This window comes from Typha angustifolia, chromosome 8, assembly GCF_048772165.1.
Source record: "Typha angustifolia cultivar Huaian chromosome 8, ASM4877216v1, whole genome shotgun sequence".
In the NCBI taxonomy this organism is placed as follows: Eukaryota; Viridiplantae; Streptophyta; class Magnoliopsida; order Poales; family Typhaceae; genus Typha; species Typha angustifolia.
The window spans coordinates 2,779,734-2,801,312 of NC_133246.1; the positions used below are offsets into that span (position 1 = coordinate 2,779,734).

General features: G+C 37.3%; 3 protein-coding genes and 1 non-coding gene across 5 annotated transcripts; 2 read left to right on the forward strand and 2 right to left on the reverse strand.

Moving 5' to 3' along the window:
* The first annotated feature begins 169 nt into the window (after positions 1-169).
* Positions 170-7,446, forward strand: LOC140766262 (uncharacterized). 2 transcript variants are annotated; one of them, XM_073105757.1, is made up of 10 exons: positions 170-453; positions 870-1,021; positions 2,091-2,178; positions 2,804-3,050; positions 3,153-3,329; positions 3,736-3,792; positions 4,831-4,928; positions 5,711-5,833; positions 6,318-6,407; positions 7,019-7,446. In XM_073105757.1, exons 1-10 carry the CDS (start codon positions 391-393, stop codon positions 7,148-7,150), a joined length of 1,227 nt encoding a protein of 408 aa, XP_072961858.1. In that variant the 5' UTR covers positions 170-390; the 3' UTR covers positions 7,151-7,446. The 2 variants fall into 2 exon arrangements, with proteins under 2 accessions (XP_072961858.1, XP_072961859.1); XM_073105758.1 differs by having other exon boundaries at positions 173-453; positions 917-1,021.
* A 688-nt stretch (positions 7,447-8,134) lies between these two features.
* LOC140766126 (zinc finger CCCH domain-containing protein 17-like) lies at positions 8,135-14,804 on the reverse strand. Its single transcript, XM_073105566.1, has 9 exons — positions 14,361-14,804; positions 14,195-14,290; positions 14,023-14,112; positions 13,837-13,938; positions 13,597-13,743; positions 10,599-10,718; positions 10,383-10,442; positions 8,740-8,837; positions 8,135-8,669 (listed from the first exon to the last, which is right to left on the reverse strand). The coding sequence occupies exons 1-9, from the start codon at positions 14,724-14,726 to the stop codon at positions 8,531-8,533; spliced, it is 1,218 nt and encodes a 405-aa protein (XP_072961667.1). The 5' UTR covers positions 14,727-14,804; the 3' UTR covers positions 8,135-8,530.
* A 1,234-nt stretch (positions 14,805-16,038) lies between these two features.
* On the reverse strand, positions 16,039-16,112 carry TRNAV-AAC (transfer RNA valine (anticodon AAC)). The gene has a single exon. It is a non-coding gene; the product is annotated as a tRNA-Val (tRNA).
* A 1,415-nt stretch (positions 16,113-17,527) lies between these two features.
* LOC140765477 (protein HOTHEAD) lies at positions 17,528-20,308 on the forward strand. Its single transcript, XM_073104588.1, has 6 exons — positions 17,528-17,614; positions 18,172-18,813; positions 18,918-19,324; positions 19,405-19,694; positions 19,775-20,050; positions 20,172-20,308. The coding sequence occupies exons 1-6, from the start codon at positions 17,545-17,547 to the stop codon at positions 20,218-20,220; spliced, it is 1,734 nt and encodes a 577-aa protein (XP_072960689.1). The 5' UTR covers positions 17,528-17,544; the 3' UTR covers positions 20,221-20,308.
* The last annotated feature ends 1,271 nt before the right edge of the window (positions 20,309-21,579 follow it).

The following is a 21,579-nucleotide window of genomic DNA, read 5'->3' on the forward strand; positions in this document are numbered from 1 at the left end:
ACTTCCACAGAACAATTTTAATTCTTTTATCAGAACTTCATAATTACTAGAAGTTACTGCAAACCAAAACACACACGGGGGAAGGAATAAAGAAAAAGGGATAGGGAGGGATAGGGATAGGGATAGGGATTAGGGGTATCTAACCGCCCAGTCCAGGCCGAGGGTAGATTTGGTTCGGATCAATAAATACTCCTCGCAAATGCGTGCCCGTATCCGGCCCCGTCTATCCTCATAAACCCTAAAGGGGCCTAAACCCCCTCGCCATCGCGACACCCCCGATCGAGTCGATTCTTGAGAGCGGAGAGTATCTATCTTATTCTTAGACACCCGTTCTCCTCGACTTCGGCACGCCGGGCCTCATATTCGAACCCTAGTCTTAGGACTCCCGCGATGAACAGGGGAGCGAAGCGCCCCGCCTTCTCCGATGACGCCGCCGAGATCCCCCTCTTCACCGTACGTCCATCCGTCCTCCTCATTTGCTATCTTCTCGTTCTTCGGTCTTTTCGAGCCCTAAGTTTACTTCAGATTCGTTGCCCCTTGGGTTTTTGTTGCTGGTTCAGCTATATAGAATCTTTACTTGTTTAAATTTGTGATTTTTAAAGAACATATCTTTCAGCTGAGCGGGTGAATTCTTTTGCTTAGAATTGGTCCAATCAATTGTTTTTTTTTTTTTTTGCCTGCCAAGTTTTTGTAGGTTATCTATTTTCACTCGTTTAGTAAGTGCCTCAATGTGGAATGTTTGGTTGAGAGAGTAGTAGTCTATTAATTATTGCCAAGAATTTGGAGCGTAAAATTCTTTAACCAGATGCTAATGTACCATTGGATATGCTTGGTAAAGCACTCTTCTTTGATTTTCTACGATGATGCAGCTACCGAGTAAAAGAGTAATGGACGCACCCTCTTTTGATGTTCACAGGGCGGAGTCTTCCCATCAGCATGTGATGGAAGGACCCGCATTTGATGTTCAAAGGGCAGAATCAGCTCGCCGGCATGTGAGAGCTCTTAACACCCAATTTGCAAGGTTGCTGTCCTTTTGTCCTTTCACTTTTCCTTTTCTATTTTTTGTTCTCATTATTCATATCGAGTTGCTTTCCTCCACAGAAAAGTTGGAACTTATTTATTACTTGCATGTATTTCTAATTCTTTTACTTCTAACCAATGCAAATGCTACATTCTCGTATTTTTTTGGGTCTATTTTTGGCCAAAGTACTATGCTAATTCTTATTCTAGAGTTAACCTTTCATTAATTTTAGACTCTTCTTGTTGTACATAAATTGTGCTGTGAGTTGCTGGCATTTTGTCCATTTTGCATTTTAATTGTCTTGGAGGCTTGCAACTGCTCTAGGTAGCTGTATTAAGTTGATAACAACATTATGACGGTCCTACATATGCATTTTGGTCAATGGTTTGGACACAGTGGCCTTTTTTCTTGCTGAAAGAATACAATGTTTTATTTTTTGAAATGGTTTGTCGTTTCAGCTAATTCAAACTCGTGAAATTTTGAATTTTGACTTTATATATTGTATGCATATGTCCTGTATAGTGGTTTCAGACTTTCAGTTCTATACGGGCTCTGTAATTTCAGCCTGCATGTTATTGTCTGTTTGTGATTACTTGTTCTGAAGGTAAGAAATCTTTGAAGCATATATTTCTTGCTTGTTTGATACTTTTTTAGTTGTTCAAACTTCAAAAGTATCAGTATATGGGGGTGTCATTGTAAGGCTTGCTTGTTGACATTTTTGTTTTAGTCATGGAAACAAACTCTCTAGCATGCATTGGGATAAGCCTGCTCATATTCTTCCCTCCCAGATCCTATATTGGCAGGATCCTCGTGCAATTAGATGCTCATTGTTATTAGCACATGTAGATATTCTATTTAGATAAGTCAGCAGTTGTTTTGCATTGATATAGCTGGCAGATTGTGGATCTAATATCCTAATTCTAGTTCTGCCTTGACCAAATATTTGTGCATATGCAAGTGCATTTCCTTATGGGTTTTATGTCATGCTCCTCTCTCAGTTATAGGTCTGTCTGTCATAGTTATTCTACTTATCATCAATGAAAATAATGTGCTTGTTCAATTTGAGCAGTTGGGTACAATTACAGCTACAAAACCATCCAGATGAGCTTTGGGAAGATGGTATGGAAGACTATCAATCTCATGCCTCCCAAATCATGGTATGCTCTTTGTACTGGAAACGAAGTTTGAGATGCCAGACAATTTGTTGTTTACATTATGTGTATGCTAAACTTTGCAGGTTTTGCATGGAAATTTGCAAATACCTGCCCGTGTTATCTTATTTTGCATTGTGCCTTGCTCTCGTATTTTCCACTTGACCTGCATTTTCGCAAAAATATTTAGATTTTAGAGAACGCTCCAGGCTGGGTGTTGTCTACCACATCTTTAGAAAATTATGATCTGCAACTTCTGGCCTTTTTAGATTTGGATGTTTGTACTTTATAATTCCAAAAATGTGCTCTTTCTCTCTTGGGGAGGCAAGCCACCATCTTGTCCCCATAGCGTACTTTCATTTCATGCAAAACCATTTACATCCTGACTATGTATGTTGGACTAATCATTTTAGGAAAAGGTGCTCATTAGATAGATCTGAGTGATTCCACTACTTAATTGTATGATTATTGTTTGCGTTGCTCTTTGATGTAACAACCGCAACTTCAATAATCCTGCAGAACTTTTCTCTTCTTGCATGCAGGGATCTTTCATTGCATTATTTGTGTTTGCTGCATTTGTTCAAGACTGTACATTATAGATTCTTCTGTTAATTGTTCTCTCTTTTATTAGGAGAAATTCAAGGATGTTGTTGATTGGCTTAGGGCAAATGCTGCAAAATCACGAACTGAATTGATTTCAAGTTCACTTGGGGACCAGAAGAATTTTGTATCTGGACCAGAGAATAATAACACATTATGCCTTGGCATGAATAATGGGCCAACAAGACTTCCTATACCAGCTAGCTTTTCAGCTTTGCAGAACACATGTTCAGAAAATTCATTTCTGTTTTCTACCAGTCAAACACCAGCTTTCACTGGTATGCCTTTCCCTAGATATTTATGCCATGTTTTGGTTGCTCTTTATGCCTTTTATGGGTGAAAATTCCAAGGGACTAGGTTATCTTTTATGATACCTGCAGGTCTACCTGGTGGTCAGAACAACTTGTTTTTAGAGAACGCCAAACCTACTCTACGCCTTGACACAAACAGTGCATTTTCAAAACAGGATGTACCTAGTTTTTCCTTCCGAAGCATGCAAAGTTCCGGTTCACAGAGCTCAACTCAGACTTCAGTTAATCAAGCACCGTTCTTTCCTGGTAGCTTCTGTTCTCTATTGGTTACAAATTTGCAATTCTGGCATGATTTATTTATCTTGTACCTAAAATTTTCTTGTGCACTGCTGTACACTTGTATAAACGTGTAAGTATACCTTGTAGTTTCTTCGTTATAAATGACTGATTGGTTCTGTATGTGATAATAGCAATGTAAAGTAAAGCTGATGCATAAAGAGTCAGGTTTATGAGAATCGTAATAATTCTTATCAATGGCATCTTTTGGATTTGCTGTAAATGAATGCCTCTTTCAGAGTATTTATATTTTTTTCTGGGCTTTTTTTTTAACGTGGCAATGATGTTTCTGTATCATTTTACAGAAATTATTGCATATCTATATGCTGTATTATTTTAACTAAAGAATTCAAATTATTGCTTGCCAATGTTTCAGGAAATCAAGGTCCTACAACTTCCTTGAATGTTGAAGCTTCAGGTGATATGGATGAAGGTGAAGTAAAATCATCTTGTCTACCCACCGCTTAGTTTATAACTTTATATTGAGTGCTCAGTACCATTTGATCATTGGAAAACTATTTACCTGCTGTCACTTTTGGATTCCTTTTAGTTGGGAGTCTTCGATGCGAGACCTGTGGTGGGTGGGAAGTGTTACATTTGTTGTTATTATTATTATTATTATTATTATTGTTATTATTATTATTATTATTTGAGTTATAAGAACTTATCTTTTAAGGATTACATTGATTCTTTGTATGCTCCTAGTCCATGATAATATGAAGTTCTTAAGTTAAGCTTTCATATAGTTTCTGCTGGAACCGCTCAGCTCTTCTGTCAACAAGTTAATCAAATTATTTTTTAGTGCATCCTTTCAGGTGCATTTGCTACTGACATCCAATACTCTATTTACTAAAACAGAGATTAATTTTTACATTATGATCTAGTTGCATTCCTTTTAAGGGATTTAAATTATAAAAATAAAGTGAGCCATGACCTTTTCTACTATCTATTATACATAGTTTCTGGAGGCAGAAGATAAGAGCAGTCATTCAGGTGGTTATTGTGGTTCCAACTAAAGCACTAATCTTGCAGAAATTTAATTTGTTTATGTTAAATAGAATTTGTTTTATGAGACTATTTACTTTGTTTGGTGACTTATAATTTTCAAGGCTGATATTTCTGGGTAATATTTAATTTCATATTGTTTAGTAGTTAAGACATTTCAGATCGGCAAATCCAACGGGGTGTGATTGTTTAAGTTGTCTGAATACAGCAGCATCATGTTGATGGTTTATTCATCCCTCTTGTTTATAGAACTAGGGGTTTCTTATGAGGCCTTAGTTTTCTCTAACATACGCATACTATGGCTAGAAATGCTCCAATTTGTATGTGCTTTTTATTGGGTGTGATGATCTGATTTGTTTTATCTAAGTAATGCCATTATAGTAAATTCCAGTTACGTGAAAAATAATATGTAGACAACTCTAGTGGAGTTTTTATATTCTAACTTAACATCTTTCATGGTTTCTAGAATCCAAGCAGGAGCCGCCAAGCAGTCCCTCCTTCAAAAGGACTGAAGAGAAAGGAATTGTTGTCGTCCATGAGACCAAATGCAAGGTGTATGTAAAGGTATCCACACTATGGATTTCTTTGGTCTTTGAAATCTAATGCTATGTTGCTATATTAATTGATTGAGAGATATGCTAAAATATATTTTTCTTTATTGGGCAATCTTCAATAAATTGATACATTGCAAGACACTGAAAATTAAGAACATTCTTTCTTCAGTTTGGTTTAAAACTTTTATCTAAGTAATGCAGCACATCTTCATGCAAATTATAAAAGCACGGTATATCCTATATTATACAAAAGAATATCGCTGCAGTATTTTATTTGATCTGCATGTATTTCCTTTTGTATGTAAACTGATTTCTTGTACTACATGTGTATATTTATATTGAATTGTGAGATATCTAATATCTTTCTGTCCTTTTTGTTAAGAAAAGGCAGAGGAATCTGCTACTGCAGTTAATGTTATGCACGAGATTAGAGGTATCAAAACATGATTAGTGCAAAGAGCCAAAGAGAAGAATAAACTTCTCTAGAATGACCTGATGCTTGATCTGTTTGGCATTTTTCAGAAATTTACCTGTCAAACCTATGCCTATTAAATGGAAGAATAGATTCAATTCCAACCCTCTTGGAAATTTCAACACAACTGGTTTCTTCTGCACTAGATTATTTCTTTTTCTTTTTGAGAAGAATTATGCACCAGATGGTTTTTCCTGTTAATTAAAAGAACGGAGTACTTTTTAAGTATATAAATGATTGTTCTTGTAGATATTATTGCAAAAAATGTTCACATCTCTGAACGTGTTGTTTGTTGGCACCTAATTGTTTGTCTTATCCAGCCGGAGAATCCTGTAGAGAAAGGTTGGAAAGATATGGGCATGGGTCAGCTCTCCATCAAATGTAAAGAGGGTGCCGATAGAGCTACTAAAGAGTCCAAGCCATCGATTGTTATCCGAAATGATGTATGTTATTGATTCTTGTCCTATTGTGTCAAGGTGTTACATTTTTATTTCTGAACTCTGTTATTTTTCTTGGAATATCAAAGAGATGGTTTAAATATTAGCTTAATTACAGTTCACTATCCTAAACTTTGACGCAGTATTATTTTACCCCCTCAACTATGAGAGTGTACAATTTCCTTTTAAACTATTTAAAATGTTACGATACCAACTTTATAAAGGGGTGCTGAGTGTTACAAGTGGTAATTTGCATTCTTTCATAATTGACGGGAGCAATGTGTAATTAAGCATTAAATATTTATAAAGAAGCTTTCATTTTGCACTGCATGTGCTGTTTATGTTTGTGTTTATTGGTTGGTGACTGGGATTTGAGGAGAGGAAAGGTTGGGAACTAGAGCAAGAGATTCTGCATGTGTTTGAGTACAAGCAATTTCTTTGATATTTTTATATCTCATTGCTCTAATGACTCATTATCATTTGGTCGCAGGTTGGAAAGATCTTGCTTAATGCTTCAATATATCCCGGCATAAAGATAAACATTCAGAAGAACACTATTGCCTCGATATTTCATGTTTCGGTAACTCATCCTGCAAACCAGACTTCTCATTTTCCTTATTTCGTATGAAATGTCTTTCTCGTCACAATAAGAAGCATATTATATATACTTGTTTAGGTACTTACCTATACAACAAATGTAGAGCAGAATATCTGTGTTGTGTTTGTGTATACAGTATGGAAGAGTGGTAGGGAACAGAACGTGTCTAGGAAGACACTTTTTATAAAAAGAACATAGACAATGTGGTTTGTTTCAACAACAGCCCTGCCAACAATAGGATCTTGCATAGAAGGAATCTCTACATGGCTCTGCCATGTCTGTAACCCTAGCCTCCCCTCTCCTGCATTCTTATTCTCTTCCCCACTTTCTTTGCTGCTACTTGCTCCACCACTCCCTTACTGCCATCATCCACCTCATCCCCTTCTGGCTGCAACCGCTGAGAAGTCTTATAATGCCTGTGTGCACATTTCGGTGTGTTTTTTTTTGCCAACTCAACCTATTTAACCCATGTTTTGGAGCCAAGCAAACATTAATCTGTCCAAAACTGTGAATCGTTGTGCATGTCTTCTTACTGCATGATTCGTCCATCAATGCAATAGAATCGGTAGCAGCTCACTATTTTCTTTTCTCAGGGTGGTGGACCACCAAGTGATATTTCTGGCAGTAGCAGTGTTGTGGCTCGCACGTACTTACTGAGGTTGAAAAACGAGGAAGAGACTACAAAACTGGCAGCAGCAATCAAAGATAATGCTCCATCTGACTAACGTACCCAGTGGAGGACATCATCTCAAATGATGCTTGTGGCACAACAATTGTAATGTTGTAATCATCTTGGATTTAATTCAATGTTGAAGCTCGTTCAATATCTCTGACAAATTTTGCTTAAATTGGTCGCCTTGAAAAGCAGACCGTAACGTTTAAAAGCTTGTGCTCTCGAGGCACCAAGTCTCCATAATTGAGTTTGTCCTGTTACGTCTATGCATTAAAGAAAATAGTACGCTTGGATTACAGTAAATAAATGATGTTTATCTTACACTTTATAATGTCATTGTTTTCATCATTCGTGAGACTTCCGTTTTGACGAACCTTGAGGCAGTTTTCAAATAAGTTATACTTCAGAACATTAACAAAGCTAGTCTTTATGTACTTCTCGGTGATTCATTCTCTTATGAGTATGGTTGGTTGATTATTTGGTTATTCATATCTTCAACCCCTGCAACTAGATCTCCCTTGAGATCTAGAATACATCTTGTAAGTCATTTAAATATATAATCAAGCTTGCTCTCTCCATTAAAATTCTGATATAAATAATATTAAAATTTTAATCAACTTAAATAAAAACGCCCTCATCTTCCTTTCATCTCTTCTATCTTCTTCTTTAGTTAAAAATATTCTTGTCCATCTAATTAGTTAGTTATCTTTTTAATATTTCCTAATAAAATTTTAATGAAGAGGGTTTAATGATACAATTAGATAATCTAGCCAGTGAATGCATCTACCTTTTTTTTTTTTTTTTTTTGAGGAAATGAAAGTGATACAGAAAATAATTGAGGAGGCCAAAATATAACTAATCCTTCATTATCGTACCAAAACTGACACTTTTGTTGGAACCTGGTTTGTTTCTTAAGATAACAAATTTTGTACATGATGATAGTTAGCAATTTAGCAGCACACAAACGTTGATACAGCAAAATATAAGTGAGGTGATAACAAGCCTCAAAGTGATTTCGCACACTGCTGTAATAACCACAAAATAAAAATTAATAGAAAGCTTGCCCTTCATACTCTTTTTTTTGGGTAAACGTACATCCATAAAGTTGCTTCTCTTTACAGCAGATGATCTCAATACAATTAATTGATCTGAATATCTTCGAGGATACAAGGAATCATCATTGTCACAGTTGTATAAAGAACTGAAGAGCAAATTAATCCTATGCTATTTTGTGTTCCATTCGACATGAGCCAGTTTGAAGGGTATTTTTGCTCCATGCCGAGAAACCGTTTGTGACAGCAACCTCTCTTGCAGACAACTATTTATAGAAGACCATCAATAAACAACTAACTCAGCCGCTATTAGTCTCATTTCCATTGCATTTCAAAAGACCTAAGACTACTTGAGAAAAAGTATAACATGCACATTCCTGTTAAGTTGGCATTTCGTTTGTTAACCACTTCCAGACCTTCAGTTCACCAGTTCCTTCTCCAGTGAAAAACAACCCACCAGGGCCTACTTGTATTGATCTCACTTCCTCCTTGGAGAAGATTTTACCCCTCTCACTGAATCTGCAAGAAGTAAATGGAGTCTTGTGAGCACCTCAGCAATAGGATCATCACAGTAGCACAATATACTTACGATGGCAGGTCATAGAGGCGGACAGTGTTGTCATTGCATGAAGATAATAGAACAGGTTTTGCTTGAGCATCATGCATACCACAGAGTGTAAGCACTCCCTGAGACCAAATGGTATCCATTAGTAAGGCAATGGCAAGAAAAACAAGAATGCTGATATATGGGCTCCCTTAACATACACACCTAAACAACAATATACCAATTCAAGAACAAATTATAAATGATACACATATGCTTTGCCTTTAATCATGCAACTGCAATGCTGACTAAATCTGACATATATATGTGCTCCCTAACATACACAGTTTAAACAACAAAACACGAATTCAAGCACAAAAGGTAACTGATTCACTCATATACTTTGTCTTTGGTCATCCAACTTCCTGGTACATTAATAGTAACCAATTTTAGCAATCTGAGCTTCCCAAATTCATCAGTTGAAATTATGAAAGATCAATTTAGCAGAGGACTAGATTTACGGATCAAAATATCCACTATCTATGCTTAGTTAAACTGAGGTCATTGTGCCAACAATTTTGCACATTTCACTTCTTTAGAAGCTTTATAACTGGTAAAATGGTTAAAATATAAATCAGAGTTCCAGGCCATCAGAAACTGACAAACAAACTTGAAATGACAAAACAATGATGAGGACAATGAACAATCATCTTAAAGTGCACTTCTTGGCCCCACAGCTGAAAGAGCTCGAACTCAGTTGTGAAAATTCAGTCTCTTCTTTCAAGCAATGGAAATGCGGAAAGGATTCCAGATGCATGATGTGCAGAAATACATATGGTGCAGAAAAACTGAAGATGTGGATGGAGCTACAGCACGGTCAAGAACACATTTCATGACAATGGGAACAGATGCCAAAGAAGAATGATCAAAATTAGAAGTACTACTAAAAAAATTCATGATGGCCATGCAGCCACATCACCCTAGAAAGGCATCAGGAATTTCTCCTTAAACTGTGTTGCCAGAGTGGTATAGTTTGTTAAGAATCTTAGGATTTGAAGAGATATGCAAATTGTTTGCCTAGTGGTAGAACAATAACTGATACAGATATTAGAGTAGGGAATTTTATATGCACATACCATAAAAAACAAATACAAACACCAAAATCTAATCATCACTTTCAGTGTGTTTGGCAAACAGAAAAGGCTTGATAACAGTGATAAGTAATCAATTGTAAGTTACGAACTCCCTAGAGATATTAGATGATGAATAGTATGGGTGGACATGAGCTATATTTTTCCAAAATTTCTGTGCCACCAATTATGTCTGGAGATTTCAACAAGATGAGATTCAGGCTAAATTTTAATGGGTCATCTCACATTTGACTAACTTTGATGAGCACATGGTTTAAATGCTAATGATTGATATACACGTACGTGTATATGCGTATATATATATATATATATATATATATATAGTACTGATTGAAATTCCCCCTCTTCCTAAAACTTCATTTGTTCAAAGATTAGACATACTTCTGCTGGTGAAATACTTAATACATAAAAAAAATCATCCAATATTATAAAGATGAACTGTACTATCTAAAATACTAATAAAGCTAATCATCAAAAATCACTTTGTTTACAATACCGACATCCATTATAATGTATCGGACGAGTAAAATTACATACATGTCCTTCATTATGAGTATATGTAACTTCTAGTTGTCCTGTGTCTGTAGAAACCCAAACCTGAAAAAGAAAAGAAGGATAATTAATTACTTATAAAAGAAAAGGGTGATTAACCAGAGCAACATAGCCAGAGTTACATAGAGGAGAAACTTAGAGCTCTGAACAAGGTAATTAATATTAGTCAAGAAACATCAAGAAATACGAAGAAAACCTAACCTTTATTGTTTTATCCAATGAACAAGACAACAGAAACTGATCCCAACAGAGTACTGACATAACAACTGATGTATGGCCAGAAAGGGTCTGGATACACTGTAAACTTGTAAGGTCCCAAACCTGAAAAGTATTTAAGTATTTATAAGATTGAAAATGCACATTTTACACAAATTACTTTTAGTAACAGAGAGAGAAAAAAAAACACAGTGAGGAAAAAAACTGATCTGATGTAACAATATATTGCTACAAAAATTCACGTGTAGACTGAATAAGAAAAGTATTATACCAGAATGTCATTCAAACTAAATGTTCACATAGCATGATAGCGCACCATGATAAAATGCTGAAGTAATATCCTTGAGTGCATACTGTAAAAGCTTCAGTATGGATACACAAAACCAGTGTATTTCTGTTGTTAGTTGTACAGTTTACAAGGCAGCTATCTACTTAGACCAAAAAAAAAAAAAGAATGATTGGTAATATAAGTAGACTGGTTAAACAGGTGGCGCCTCTAATTTCAACACTTATCAATCAAAGTTATAATTGGAAAAGAAAAGACACAGCCATAACAGACTAGTCTCATGATTATTACCAAACCAATCTGGCACTTCATTTAGTTTTTGGCTTTTCGCCTTCTACTAAACTTCATGGGCTTTGATTTGAAATACATTGTTATTGGATGAAAATAGAAGCACTTGATCCATTGATATAACCAGCTAAACTAACTAAAGCTTAACCAAATTTGGTCAGCTTCAGGCAAAACTGCCTCTAAAACTCCTGGATATTGACCAAACTTGATGTTACAGCTGCATCAAATATATTTGAATTAAAAATCAACAATTGATATTCTAAAGACTCAAAAACATCTCTAATATTATACTTTTTTTATTAAAATTATGTTAAATGCATGCCAATAACACATAGGAGCGTGTCAATGGCGGCACAGCCATCGTTGATCAGAAGTACATTTTAGCTAGAAACAACCAAGATCACGAAGACACAATAAAATTCTAAAATCCTTGTTGTTTCCAACGTTCAGGCATTTCCTGATTACTTGTTACGGAGTCCAAGAAAAGAATGTTGAAATCACCACAAGATTGAAATTGGAACTCCACAAACTAACCAACTAAGACTGAACCATCTCTTTAGCTCTTGGTTCAGCATCAATTGGACTATGACATAGACTGAATCAGAGTTTGCAACAACAAAACGCTGAAACAAAATAAGAAGCATAGGATAAATACTCAAGTTTTTTTTTACCTTTTTTATCATGTCTAATTTACCTCAAAATTTAAAAACGAGACAAGATGTTGAAAAACCGTTGACTTAAAAATTCAATTGAATTAGAAAATAATTTATATAAAATTTCTCCCCTAAGACTTCACAATTTTAAGTTGTTTTAAAATTTCTATATAAGTCATTAAACAAATTAGCTACTTACATTCCTAGTTAGCGGTTTTGTTAATGTGGCATATTTAAGTTTTGAAGTGTCCTAGATGTGTAAAAAAAAGTTTGGGAGAGCGAGTTCGGTCAAAAGCTCCAAATTCATCAAAGAACAATAAGGTTAAAAATTGCTTATGATATATGGTTTTGTTACAAAATCTCACCAGGGTGTAGAATGATTGGAAATAAGTTTTTGATGATCCATATGAAAGTCCAATTATGGTAGGAATTCTCTAGAATACATAATACGCCTTGATCAAGCTCTTCAACATCCTCATTCTTATTTTTAAGAGAAAGGTGATATTTATCTAGAAAACTTTGCATGTGTTGAGTCTATTTTGACAGAAGATTAATTCAGGTAGAGCTTCAACATCTTAAGATTTCAACTGAGACTATCTTGGTATATTTCTATGTGGCTAGAGGAATAAATTTGTTGACTTATTTTGAGAATAACAGATTTATTCCTCTCTTGAATCTTATTTTATTCTTATCTCAAAACCAAATCTGAAATAGAAAAGATTGACATGTCCAATTAGGACTCACAATCAATATGCTCGTTGTATCCCTGCCCATTATCCCATGATTAACATCGATCAGGTCTATTTAGTATACATTTGGAAGTAATCTCCAGGTCAACTAGGTTATATCACAATTAAGACAAAAATAAAATTGTTTGTGCATAATTGATTTCTAAGGCACATGTGATTAGACAAATGGATTGCTAACTCCAATCCCAGATCACACCTTCATAGTGTTACAAAGCACACAATCCTCACTAATTCCAATACTGATTTAATCAGAAGTGTCATATGGTTCAAAGTTTCAGTTATGGTTTTGGTTTTGATTGGTTTTAGTTTGGACTCCTAAAATAAATATTTCAAGCTAAAAAAGAATGATTAGCCTATTGTGGTCCAATATAAATGTCAAAACCAAAAATCTTAATAATTTTGACCTTAACCAATGAGTTTTGGCTTTCGTTTTCATTAAGTTTCGGCTGTTACTATTCCATCTCGAGTGAAACTTCAAACCATTACTGTACATAGAACAAATTTTCTTGGGATTAAAGATGACATCGTATATAGAACTTAGATGTAATTCACTAAATAATTAAAATGAGAATTATGAAATATAAGTACTTATTACATCATCAATATCTTCATTTAGAAAAGAAACATCAACAAGTCATAACCTTTGCATTAGGAAATCGATATAGCAAAATTAACAAAATCATATCAATCCTATTGCTGGTCATGTTGCCACATTCATGAGTTGGACCACTCTTTGCCAGCTTCCAATAACCAGGTAGGTGGAACGATTCCAATAATCTCTATTTCCGGCCGTCAGTAATTTAATATACAATCATAACTCATAAGATTAAAACATAGACTATCAATATTCGAGCATTCCTTTCTTAGTTACACACTACATTCAACAGGCAAGTGATGTTACTAAAGAATATAAACCTATGCATGGTGTCCAACATGAATAGACTCTGCTCAATTTCTAACAATTATGGTTCAAGAACTGAGCATGGAAGGTCATAATATTTTCTTACTCTTATTGTGTGATCCATTGAACCAGAGTAAAGCCTCATTGCTCCAACAACCAATGAAACAACAGCAAGTTGATGGCCAAGAAGAGAAGTCACTGGTTCAAAGCAGTTTCCGGCAGCACTGAATTTCCATGCCAAAATGCGACCATCCTGCAGTGGAGAAGGCCATTAATCAATGAGTCCATAAGTATATGTACAGTAGGATAAAGAAAAGAAGAAAATGGGGGAGGGGGGGAAACTAGCCTGAATTCCAGCAAAGAGCATCCCATTGCCGACTACTAGAGCATAGACTTGTCCATTAGGGCCACTGAGACTTAAATCTGTTGCTGTTTGTGTATTCCATGCCTGCAAATGACCAATTGAAAGTAAAGATATACATTTAAAAACAAAAAGAATACTGCAAATTACATTTAAACAGAAAATGTATACCTTAACAGCGTTAGGAACTCCTGTAAATATCCACGGCCCCTCATTAATCATACAGCCAACTTCACCTCCCACATTGACGACAGCGACACACTAACACAGGCAAGTAATCCGACTAAGACCTAGAGAATACCAAAACTCAGAAGTCTTCAAACAATGCCACAAGCTCAGGTACCTGCCCAGTCTGGCAATCCCACACCCGAACCGACTCATCCTTGCTCCCCGAGTACATCTTATCCGAACCTGAGGGAAGCGCAATCCCTGTCACAACCTACAAAAAGATCATATTAGATCAGATTCAAAATAGGCAGGAACAAACAAAGAGGATAGAAAGGAGCCACCTTTTGATGCCCCTGGAGATGGGTCAGCAAGGAGAAGCTATCCCCGACGGACCACGAGTGCAAGAACCGGCAACCCTCGCCGTAGGGGCAATTCCCGACAAGAAAATGCTTGCAAGGTCGATCCGGCGGCTTACCCCTGAGCCGACCTTTTCCCCAATTGGAAGCGGCGGGGGCGGTGGGTTTGCGCCACACAAGGCCCCGCTTCGATTCGTCTGGCGCCGCCGCTGGGAGCTCGCTGTGGAGATAACGGCAAGGGTAGCGGTTGCACCGTCCGGCTCGCCAATGGAAGCAGACGCTGTTTGCCCCGCCGGCCCCCGCCGCCGGCGAGGATTTGGCTTGGATCCTCTTGTTGCCGTTGATATCCATGTCGTGACGAATTGGGATATAATCTGCTCTTACATATGTCGGAAATTAGAATTTTTTATTTTCGGATGTCTTCTTAGCTAAATTTTATTTAGTTGCGTGTCCTATTTAAGTTAAAACTCCTCAAATATAAGAGATTGATTGTTGCTTTATTTTAAATAAGTTTTTAAAAAAACTTTTAGAATCTTAATTATAAATGCCAATAAGTCAAACTAATAAAATCTCACCCTAATCCTATCTCTAACAAAGAAAACAAGTTCTAATTGAACCAAAATTTGCTAACTCACTCTCCTTATAAATAGGAAGGAAATACCATTTTTTATACAAAGTTTACTTGCGCTTTATCAATGGAAAATATGAAGAGTTACAAGGTGGGGGCAAGACATATCGTTCTTCTGCTTGACGGAGGAGGGGGTCGTGGCCATGGTCGACGTTGAGAGTCCTTGCTAATTGATCTGAACAGTGAGGTGATCATCGACGAGAGCATTGGCCTTGAGGAACACCTCTCTGCTTCGACCACATTCTGATGCTGCTTCGTGTCTGGGTCTCGATCAACGCAGAAGAAACGTGTATTGTCAAATTTGCTCGTTATCTGTGATTGTTAGTTAATTTCTACTTCTTAGGGTTTAGGGTTCTCTCTTGGGAGTTAATTTTTTCTAATGGAAATTGTTTATAAGTAAGTTTGAGCTAATGTAATGCAGTACTCTTTTTATATATAGCAATTAAATCAGATGTCATTGGCTCTTCGATTAGGGATGTGAACTCATCCATTCTCTCATTCAGGGTTGATATCTGCTCCGAGAGTAGGGAAGCAAGGCAACAAGCAACTATATTAGTAGTATGGTGTTCTAAAAGTCAGCAGTATCACTAAGTAGATATAGCATCAGGAAAGACTAAGAACTATTCCATTATATTTAATAATTAAACTCCTTGCAAAGTTGCAACAAGAACTGCTCTCCAAACTCACCTGGTTAATTGACGGAGAGTCAGGGGTTCGTCCATTGAATCTTCTGTTGCTTTCTGTAAGTCTTTGTTAACTTCACTAGATTTGTATCCCCTTGTGCTGAGTAGGAGTGTGATAGACCACTGCAGATTAGCCATATTAAATATTTAATAATTCAACATACTTTCCCCCTTAAAGAATAACTATGCTTAATGTTTAAATAAATCTAGACTCCAAATTAAATTGAACTGTAACAAAAAGCTACAAGAAATAACTAGAGATTCACTTTGATATAATATTTTATAGGGAATGACAGAAAGATACCCACCCTACTGTATAAGACTAAATTTTTTATTCAAAAAATACATTAAGTGGCGTCGCCCGGGTTCGAACCGGAGACCTTCAGTGTGTTAGACTGACGTGATAACCAACTACACCACGACACCATGTTGAAAACTATACATTTATAATATATTTTTATAATCTTTAAAATGTCTTAGGCGCCTCTAACATTAGGTTTATATTACCTTGTTTTCATCCATAAATTATACTTTGAAAATCACATGAATAACTATGTAACATAATACCCTATATTTTATGGGGAATGAGAGAAAGATTTCCCCAAAATTATAAATATATGGTTATTTAAATTTTCTTATCTATGAACTTTAGGAGAGTGGGACATTTGTAATAGTTTAAATCTTTAAAGTTCTATATGTCATATAAGAATGGTTCCGTAGATTATATGAATACGTTGATATTTCAGGGATCTAAGTATTGCCTTATTATTATAAAAAAAGTTAAAAAAAAGTAATTGCTAACTTAGGATGAGTCAATAATTCAATTTAGTTTGGTGTTAAATATTTAATCTCCTCTAATGATTGGAATCAATCTGACACAGTTGTACACATCTACGTTATGTACATTGCAATCCACACTAATCACTGACCATTACATCAGATGTGGCCACTTAAAAGGTTGACTTATAGCTATCAAATTCATCTTGCACTCAAAATAAAGAAGTCAAAATATTTTTATATTTTGAATAATAAAAGAGTCGGACATGATTTGAACTCAGAGATATTTGCTCCCATAGGTAACGATTAATTTTATACTTTACATTGTAACATTATATATATTTTATTTTATGTATACATGTAGGCATGCATGCATTCACAACAGACCCCTTTATGACTTGCAAACCTTGTAAAATGGCTCACTCAAAATTCAATTCAATTCTCATTCTGATGACACTAGCCCTTGTCCACCTCCAAGCTACTTTGCTCAGCGACATATATAATTAAAGGAGTGGTCATTGTTGTAGGTATGCAGCACTAAATGCCCACCTGTTATCCTGACTCAATTCCATAGATTCCATTCCAAGAGCTACAATAGGAAAGGTAGCTGCTTATAATTAAATGATATAAGGTCATATGGGTTCGATAGTATCGGAGCATTACATGCACATAATTTGACTCAGTGGTTATTGGACTAGTTGTCTCTTTGCCTAGCATATAATTAGTCTCTGAGCCTTGAGCTCATGATCTATTAACAAATGATAAATAAATAAACAAATCCCACATACCAAATTGTTTTATGTTCTTGTTGTATATATACTGGTGTTCTTTTTTTATTCCTCTATGAAGATCTCACACTTACTGCATGGAAGCATAGTTCAAGGAGCCTATCTTTATATGACTGCAGTAGATCTCCTCTATGGTTGTGTGAATTGAAGCAGCCGGCGAGAAATCTGGGCACACCTTTAGTGATCGAACGCCTTGCTCATCTATATATTTGAGAATTGGACTACGAACCAGCCCCAGAGTTACTTCTTCTTTTGGCTTCGTCTTCTTCTCGGCACTCTTGTCTTTGCTTCAGATGGCTTTTGCATTGTGGAGATTATTTTTACTGTTATTTACGCTTGTAGATTTCTGTTACTCAGAGAGAGGTTTGTGTCATTAATTATTTCTCTTTCGTTTGATTCAGTTCTTATCAGTCAAGTTGCTTGATGCCAATGCGTGCAAATTCATTACTGTTTGATTACATTAAATGAGACTTGATAGGCGATGTCTGAACTTCAAATGTTTACGCTGTTAGACAATGGATAGACAATATTGCATTTAAGAATTAAATTCCTGCATGATCTCTTTATTCAAAGGTAATATAGATTTTTGACTTGACCTTGACTCTAACTAGGATAAATCGAAATTATTATGTAATAAGGTTAATCACATCTTTGATCTCATACTTTTGACTCTTTAATTATCTAATATCTTCCATCTTGTGAAGACATAGATGAAAAACATCAAAAAATAATTTAATAATTTACTCTTTTTTTTTTGTTTGGTCTCTTCATAATAAAAGTAAAACAGTTCTTAAAAGGGATATTTAAGAGGTTTTACATAGTTGAAGGTTAAATCTGGTACGCTATTGAAAATGGACATCAGTTGAGGGTTTGTGGTGTAATTATCGCTTCAATTTTCTTTTGGTCTTGATCATGAGCAGCACCAAACTACACATTCGTGAAGCACGGGGCGGAAGCCCCAGTTGTGTCGTACTACGACTACATCATCATCGGCGGCGGCACCGCCGGCTGCCCTCTCGCCGCCACCCTCTCGCAGCGCTTCAACGTGCTACTCCTCGAGCGCGGGGGCTCGCCGTACGGCAACAAGAACGTCTCCAACTTGGCCTACTTCGCCCACACCCTCGCCGACCTCTCCCCGACGTCGGCCTCGCAGCGGTTCATCTCCGAGGACGGCGTGATCAACGCCCGCGCCCGCGTGCTAGGCGGCGGGAGCTGCCTCAACGCCGGGTTCTACACGCGGGCGAGCCCCGCCTACGTGGCCGGGGCCGGGTGGGACGGACGGCTGGTGAACCAATCATACCGGTGGGTGGAGAGGGTGGTCGCGAAGGAGCCGCCGATGCGGGAGTGGCAGTCGGCGCTGAGGGACGGGCTGCTCGAGGTCGGGGTAACGCCGTACAACGGGTTCACGTACGACCACATGTACGGGACCAAGGTCGGAGGGACGATCTTTGACGACGACGGGAACCGGCATTCGGCGGCAGATCTGCTCGAGTACGCGAGGCCGGAGGGGCTCACTGTGCTATTGAACGCGAGGGTGTGGAAGATTCTGTTCAAGGCTGGGGGTAAAAGAAGCGGTTGTTTTGCAAATAACCACCTGTATTTCGCATTTATTGCAAACAAGAACACCTGCTATATAAGTTAATAATGTGCATTGTGGTAGCTGCAGGAAGGACAAAGCCAGTGGCTCATGGAGTGGTGTTCAGGGACTCGCATGGCAAAGCCCACAGAGCTTATCTTAAAGAAGGATCCAAGAACGAGATAATACTATCAGCTGGAGCATTAGGGAGCCCTCAGTTGCTAATGTTGAGTGGCATTGGGCCTAAGGCTCATCTCAGGTCACTTGGCATCGACGTTCTCTTGGACAATCCAATGGTTGGCCAGGGCATGTCTGACAACCCCATGAATGCCATCTACGTCCCTTCCCCTTCGCCTGTGGAGGTTTCTCTCATACAGGTGGTGGGCATAACCAAGTTTGGAAGTTTCATCGAGGGGGCCAGTGGATCCAACTTTGCCGTGCCTGTTGCGGACTCGGAGGGAACTCGGGGTAGAGATTTTGGCATGTTCTCTCCTCAGGTGATTGAGAGTTAAAGCTATCAGAGAACTTCTCCGTGGTTTTTATCTTTTATATTCTAACGCTTCTGATGTTTACGTAGACCGGCCAACTCTCCACGGTTCCTCCAAAGCAAAGAACCCCAGAAGCCATCGCCAGGGCCGTCGCCGCCATGAACGAGCTCGAGGACTCTGCCTTTCGTGGCGGCTTCATCCTCGAGAAGATCATGGGCCCTCTCTCCACCGGGCACCTAGAGCTCAAGAACACCGACCCGGACGACAACCCGACGGTCACCTTCAACTACTTCCGAGATCCCGAGGACCTCCAGAGATGCGTCGGTGGCATCAGGACGATCGAGCGCATTATCCAATCCAAAGCCTTCTCCAAGTACAGGTACGATAACTGTATCATGTAGGATAATAAAAAAATATAAGTTAAAACTAGATTCTAACAGCTATTATCCACTTCGACAGGTATTCTTATATGTCGATTCGTACTTTACTCAACATGACCGGTAGCTTCCCGGTGAATCTTCTCCCGAGGCATGCCAACGACTCGAAATCGTTAGAGCAGTACTGCAAGGACACTGTGATGACAATATGGCATTACCATGGGGGATGCCAAGTTGGGCGAGTAGTCGGCGCTGATTATAGGGTTCTTGGAGTGGATGCTCTTCGTGTGATTGATGGTTCCACCTTCAACTTCTCCCCGGGGACTAATCCACAGGCAACTCTCATGATGCTTGGGAGGTAATAAATCATTTAATTGTTCACTGCTTAGTTCTGATTCAAATGTCTCTACTTTCTTTTTCTATATTCAAATACAGTATGCACTACCTGAAGTTTTTTTCTTCATAAAAATTAAAAACAGGTACATGGGAGTCAAGATCCAATATGAGAGGCTGGGAATTGCTGAATAAATGTTGGGTTTGATGATACAAGCTTAACAGACGGTGCGATATTATTCATCAGATTGCTTGTTTCTAAGGATTTTTTTTTTTGGTGTCATAAGGGTCACATTCTTGGAATCTAGTGAAGTTGTTTGTGTTACATCTTTCGTAATTCATGACAATATATCTTCTTAGTTGGAACGTATTACGTATTTTGTGTTGTAAGTATATGTGTATGATCACCAGCACTACATATATGCATATGTAATAAGTTAATAACAGACACAGTATACCTAAATTTATATTATGTATTTATGCTGATTTAAAATATTTTGAAAGCCAATGGAATATGCTCAAATGGTCAAAGTGGCTACAATTTTTCTTAAAATAAGGCGGGAAATATTGATCGTAACAATCGGCAGTTTGCTCCACGCCCATAATTCCGGGCCCACCCTACATGAGTTGGCGGCAGCTGCGACCGTACCTGGGTGGTCCCGGAATTATGGATGGGGGCGATTTGGATGAGTCGGCAACAGTTCCAAACATAGGTTCAAGAGTGATGGGTCCTCCCTACACGAGTTGCTAAGTAGTGGGTGCTAATTTAAACTCTCTGTTTTTGTCTGTGTATCATGTTTGTAAATATGCGATTAAAATAAATAATATATATTGTTTACAGGTGTTTTTTTTTTAAAAAAAAGAAAAGAAAATTATTGTTTGGAAAAAGGAGTGAAATTGAAATACAATTCACCTAGTCATGTTTTTTTTTTGGAAGAATTCATTTCATTGTGTTCTCTTTTTCCTATTTTACCCATGAACTTTAATAGGGATGTATCGTATTTAAAAAAAAAAAAGTTAAACTTAAGTGACAAATAAATCCCATCCAAATAGGACCTCAGATCATGGGTACATAGAGTGAAACCCATCCAAATTTATCAAAATCAATTAAAGTCTCACTTGTTGATGGTTCCAAATAGTGGATTTGTTGAGCCAAAGTGGGTCGGATCTAAGTATATAGTACTCTATAAAGGTCTACCAACTACACAGTGCTCAACGCGCGGTCCATGGTGATAAGATCCACGATTCTTTTTCTCCTTGATAGATAAAATGTTTTGACTAATTATATACTAGACATGGGACTTAGCTTTTCTTAATACATTAGTTAAATAAATAAAGGAATCCTTCTAACAAGCAGATCACAAATAATTTAAATCACTAGGCACAATGGAAACAGACGTACACAAAAATAATATATCTTTTTTTTTTTTTTTTATAGAGAAAGAAAATTGTGCCTATTAGTACCTGTGAGCTCCTACTACATATGGGGGTAGTGGTACACTTTTATCACTGAAACTGTAGTGGTGGCCGTCGTGGGCCCATTTATTCGCTGCA

Bases quoted from the DNA above. Each gene is read 5' to 3' on its own strand.
- LOC140765477 (XM_073104588.1), top strand. From the start codon at position 17,545: ATGGCTTTTGCATTGTGGAGATTATTTTTACTGTTATTTACGCTTGTA. The intron at 18,814-18,917 runs GTAAAAGAAGCG...TGGTAGCTGCAG, and splicing joins GATTCTGTTCAAGGCTGGGG to GAAGGACAAAGCCAGTGGCT. The intron at 19,325-19,404 runs GTGATTGAGAGT...ATGTTTACGTAG, and splicing joins TTGGCATGTTCTCTCCTCAG to ACCGGCCAACTCTCCACGGT.
- LOC140766126 (XM_073105566.1), bottom strand. From the start codon at position 14,726: ATGGATATCAACGGCAACAAGAGGATCCAAGCCAAATCCTCGCCGGCG. The intron at 13,744-13,836 runs GCTAGTTTCCCC...TCTCCACTGCAG, and splicing joins TGCTCTTTGCTGGAATTCAG to GATGGTCGCATTTTGGCATG. The intron at 10,719-13,596 runs GTAAGAAAATAT...AATACTTTTCAG, and splicing joins CAATGGATCACACAATAAGA to GTTTGGGACCTTACAAGTTT.
- LOC140766262 (XM_073105757.1), top strand. From the start codon at position 391: ATGAACAGGGGAGCGAAGCGCCCCGCCTTCTCCGATGACGCCGCCGAG. The intron at 1,022-2,090 runs GTTGCTGTCCTT...CAATTTGAGCAG, and splicing joins CTTAACACCCAATTTGCAAG to TTGGGTACAATTACAGCTAC. The intron at 3,051-3,152 runs GTATGCCTTTCC...TGATACCTGCAG, and splicing joins TCAAACACCAGCTTTCACTG to GTCTACCTGGTGGTCAGAAC.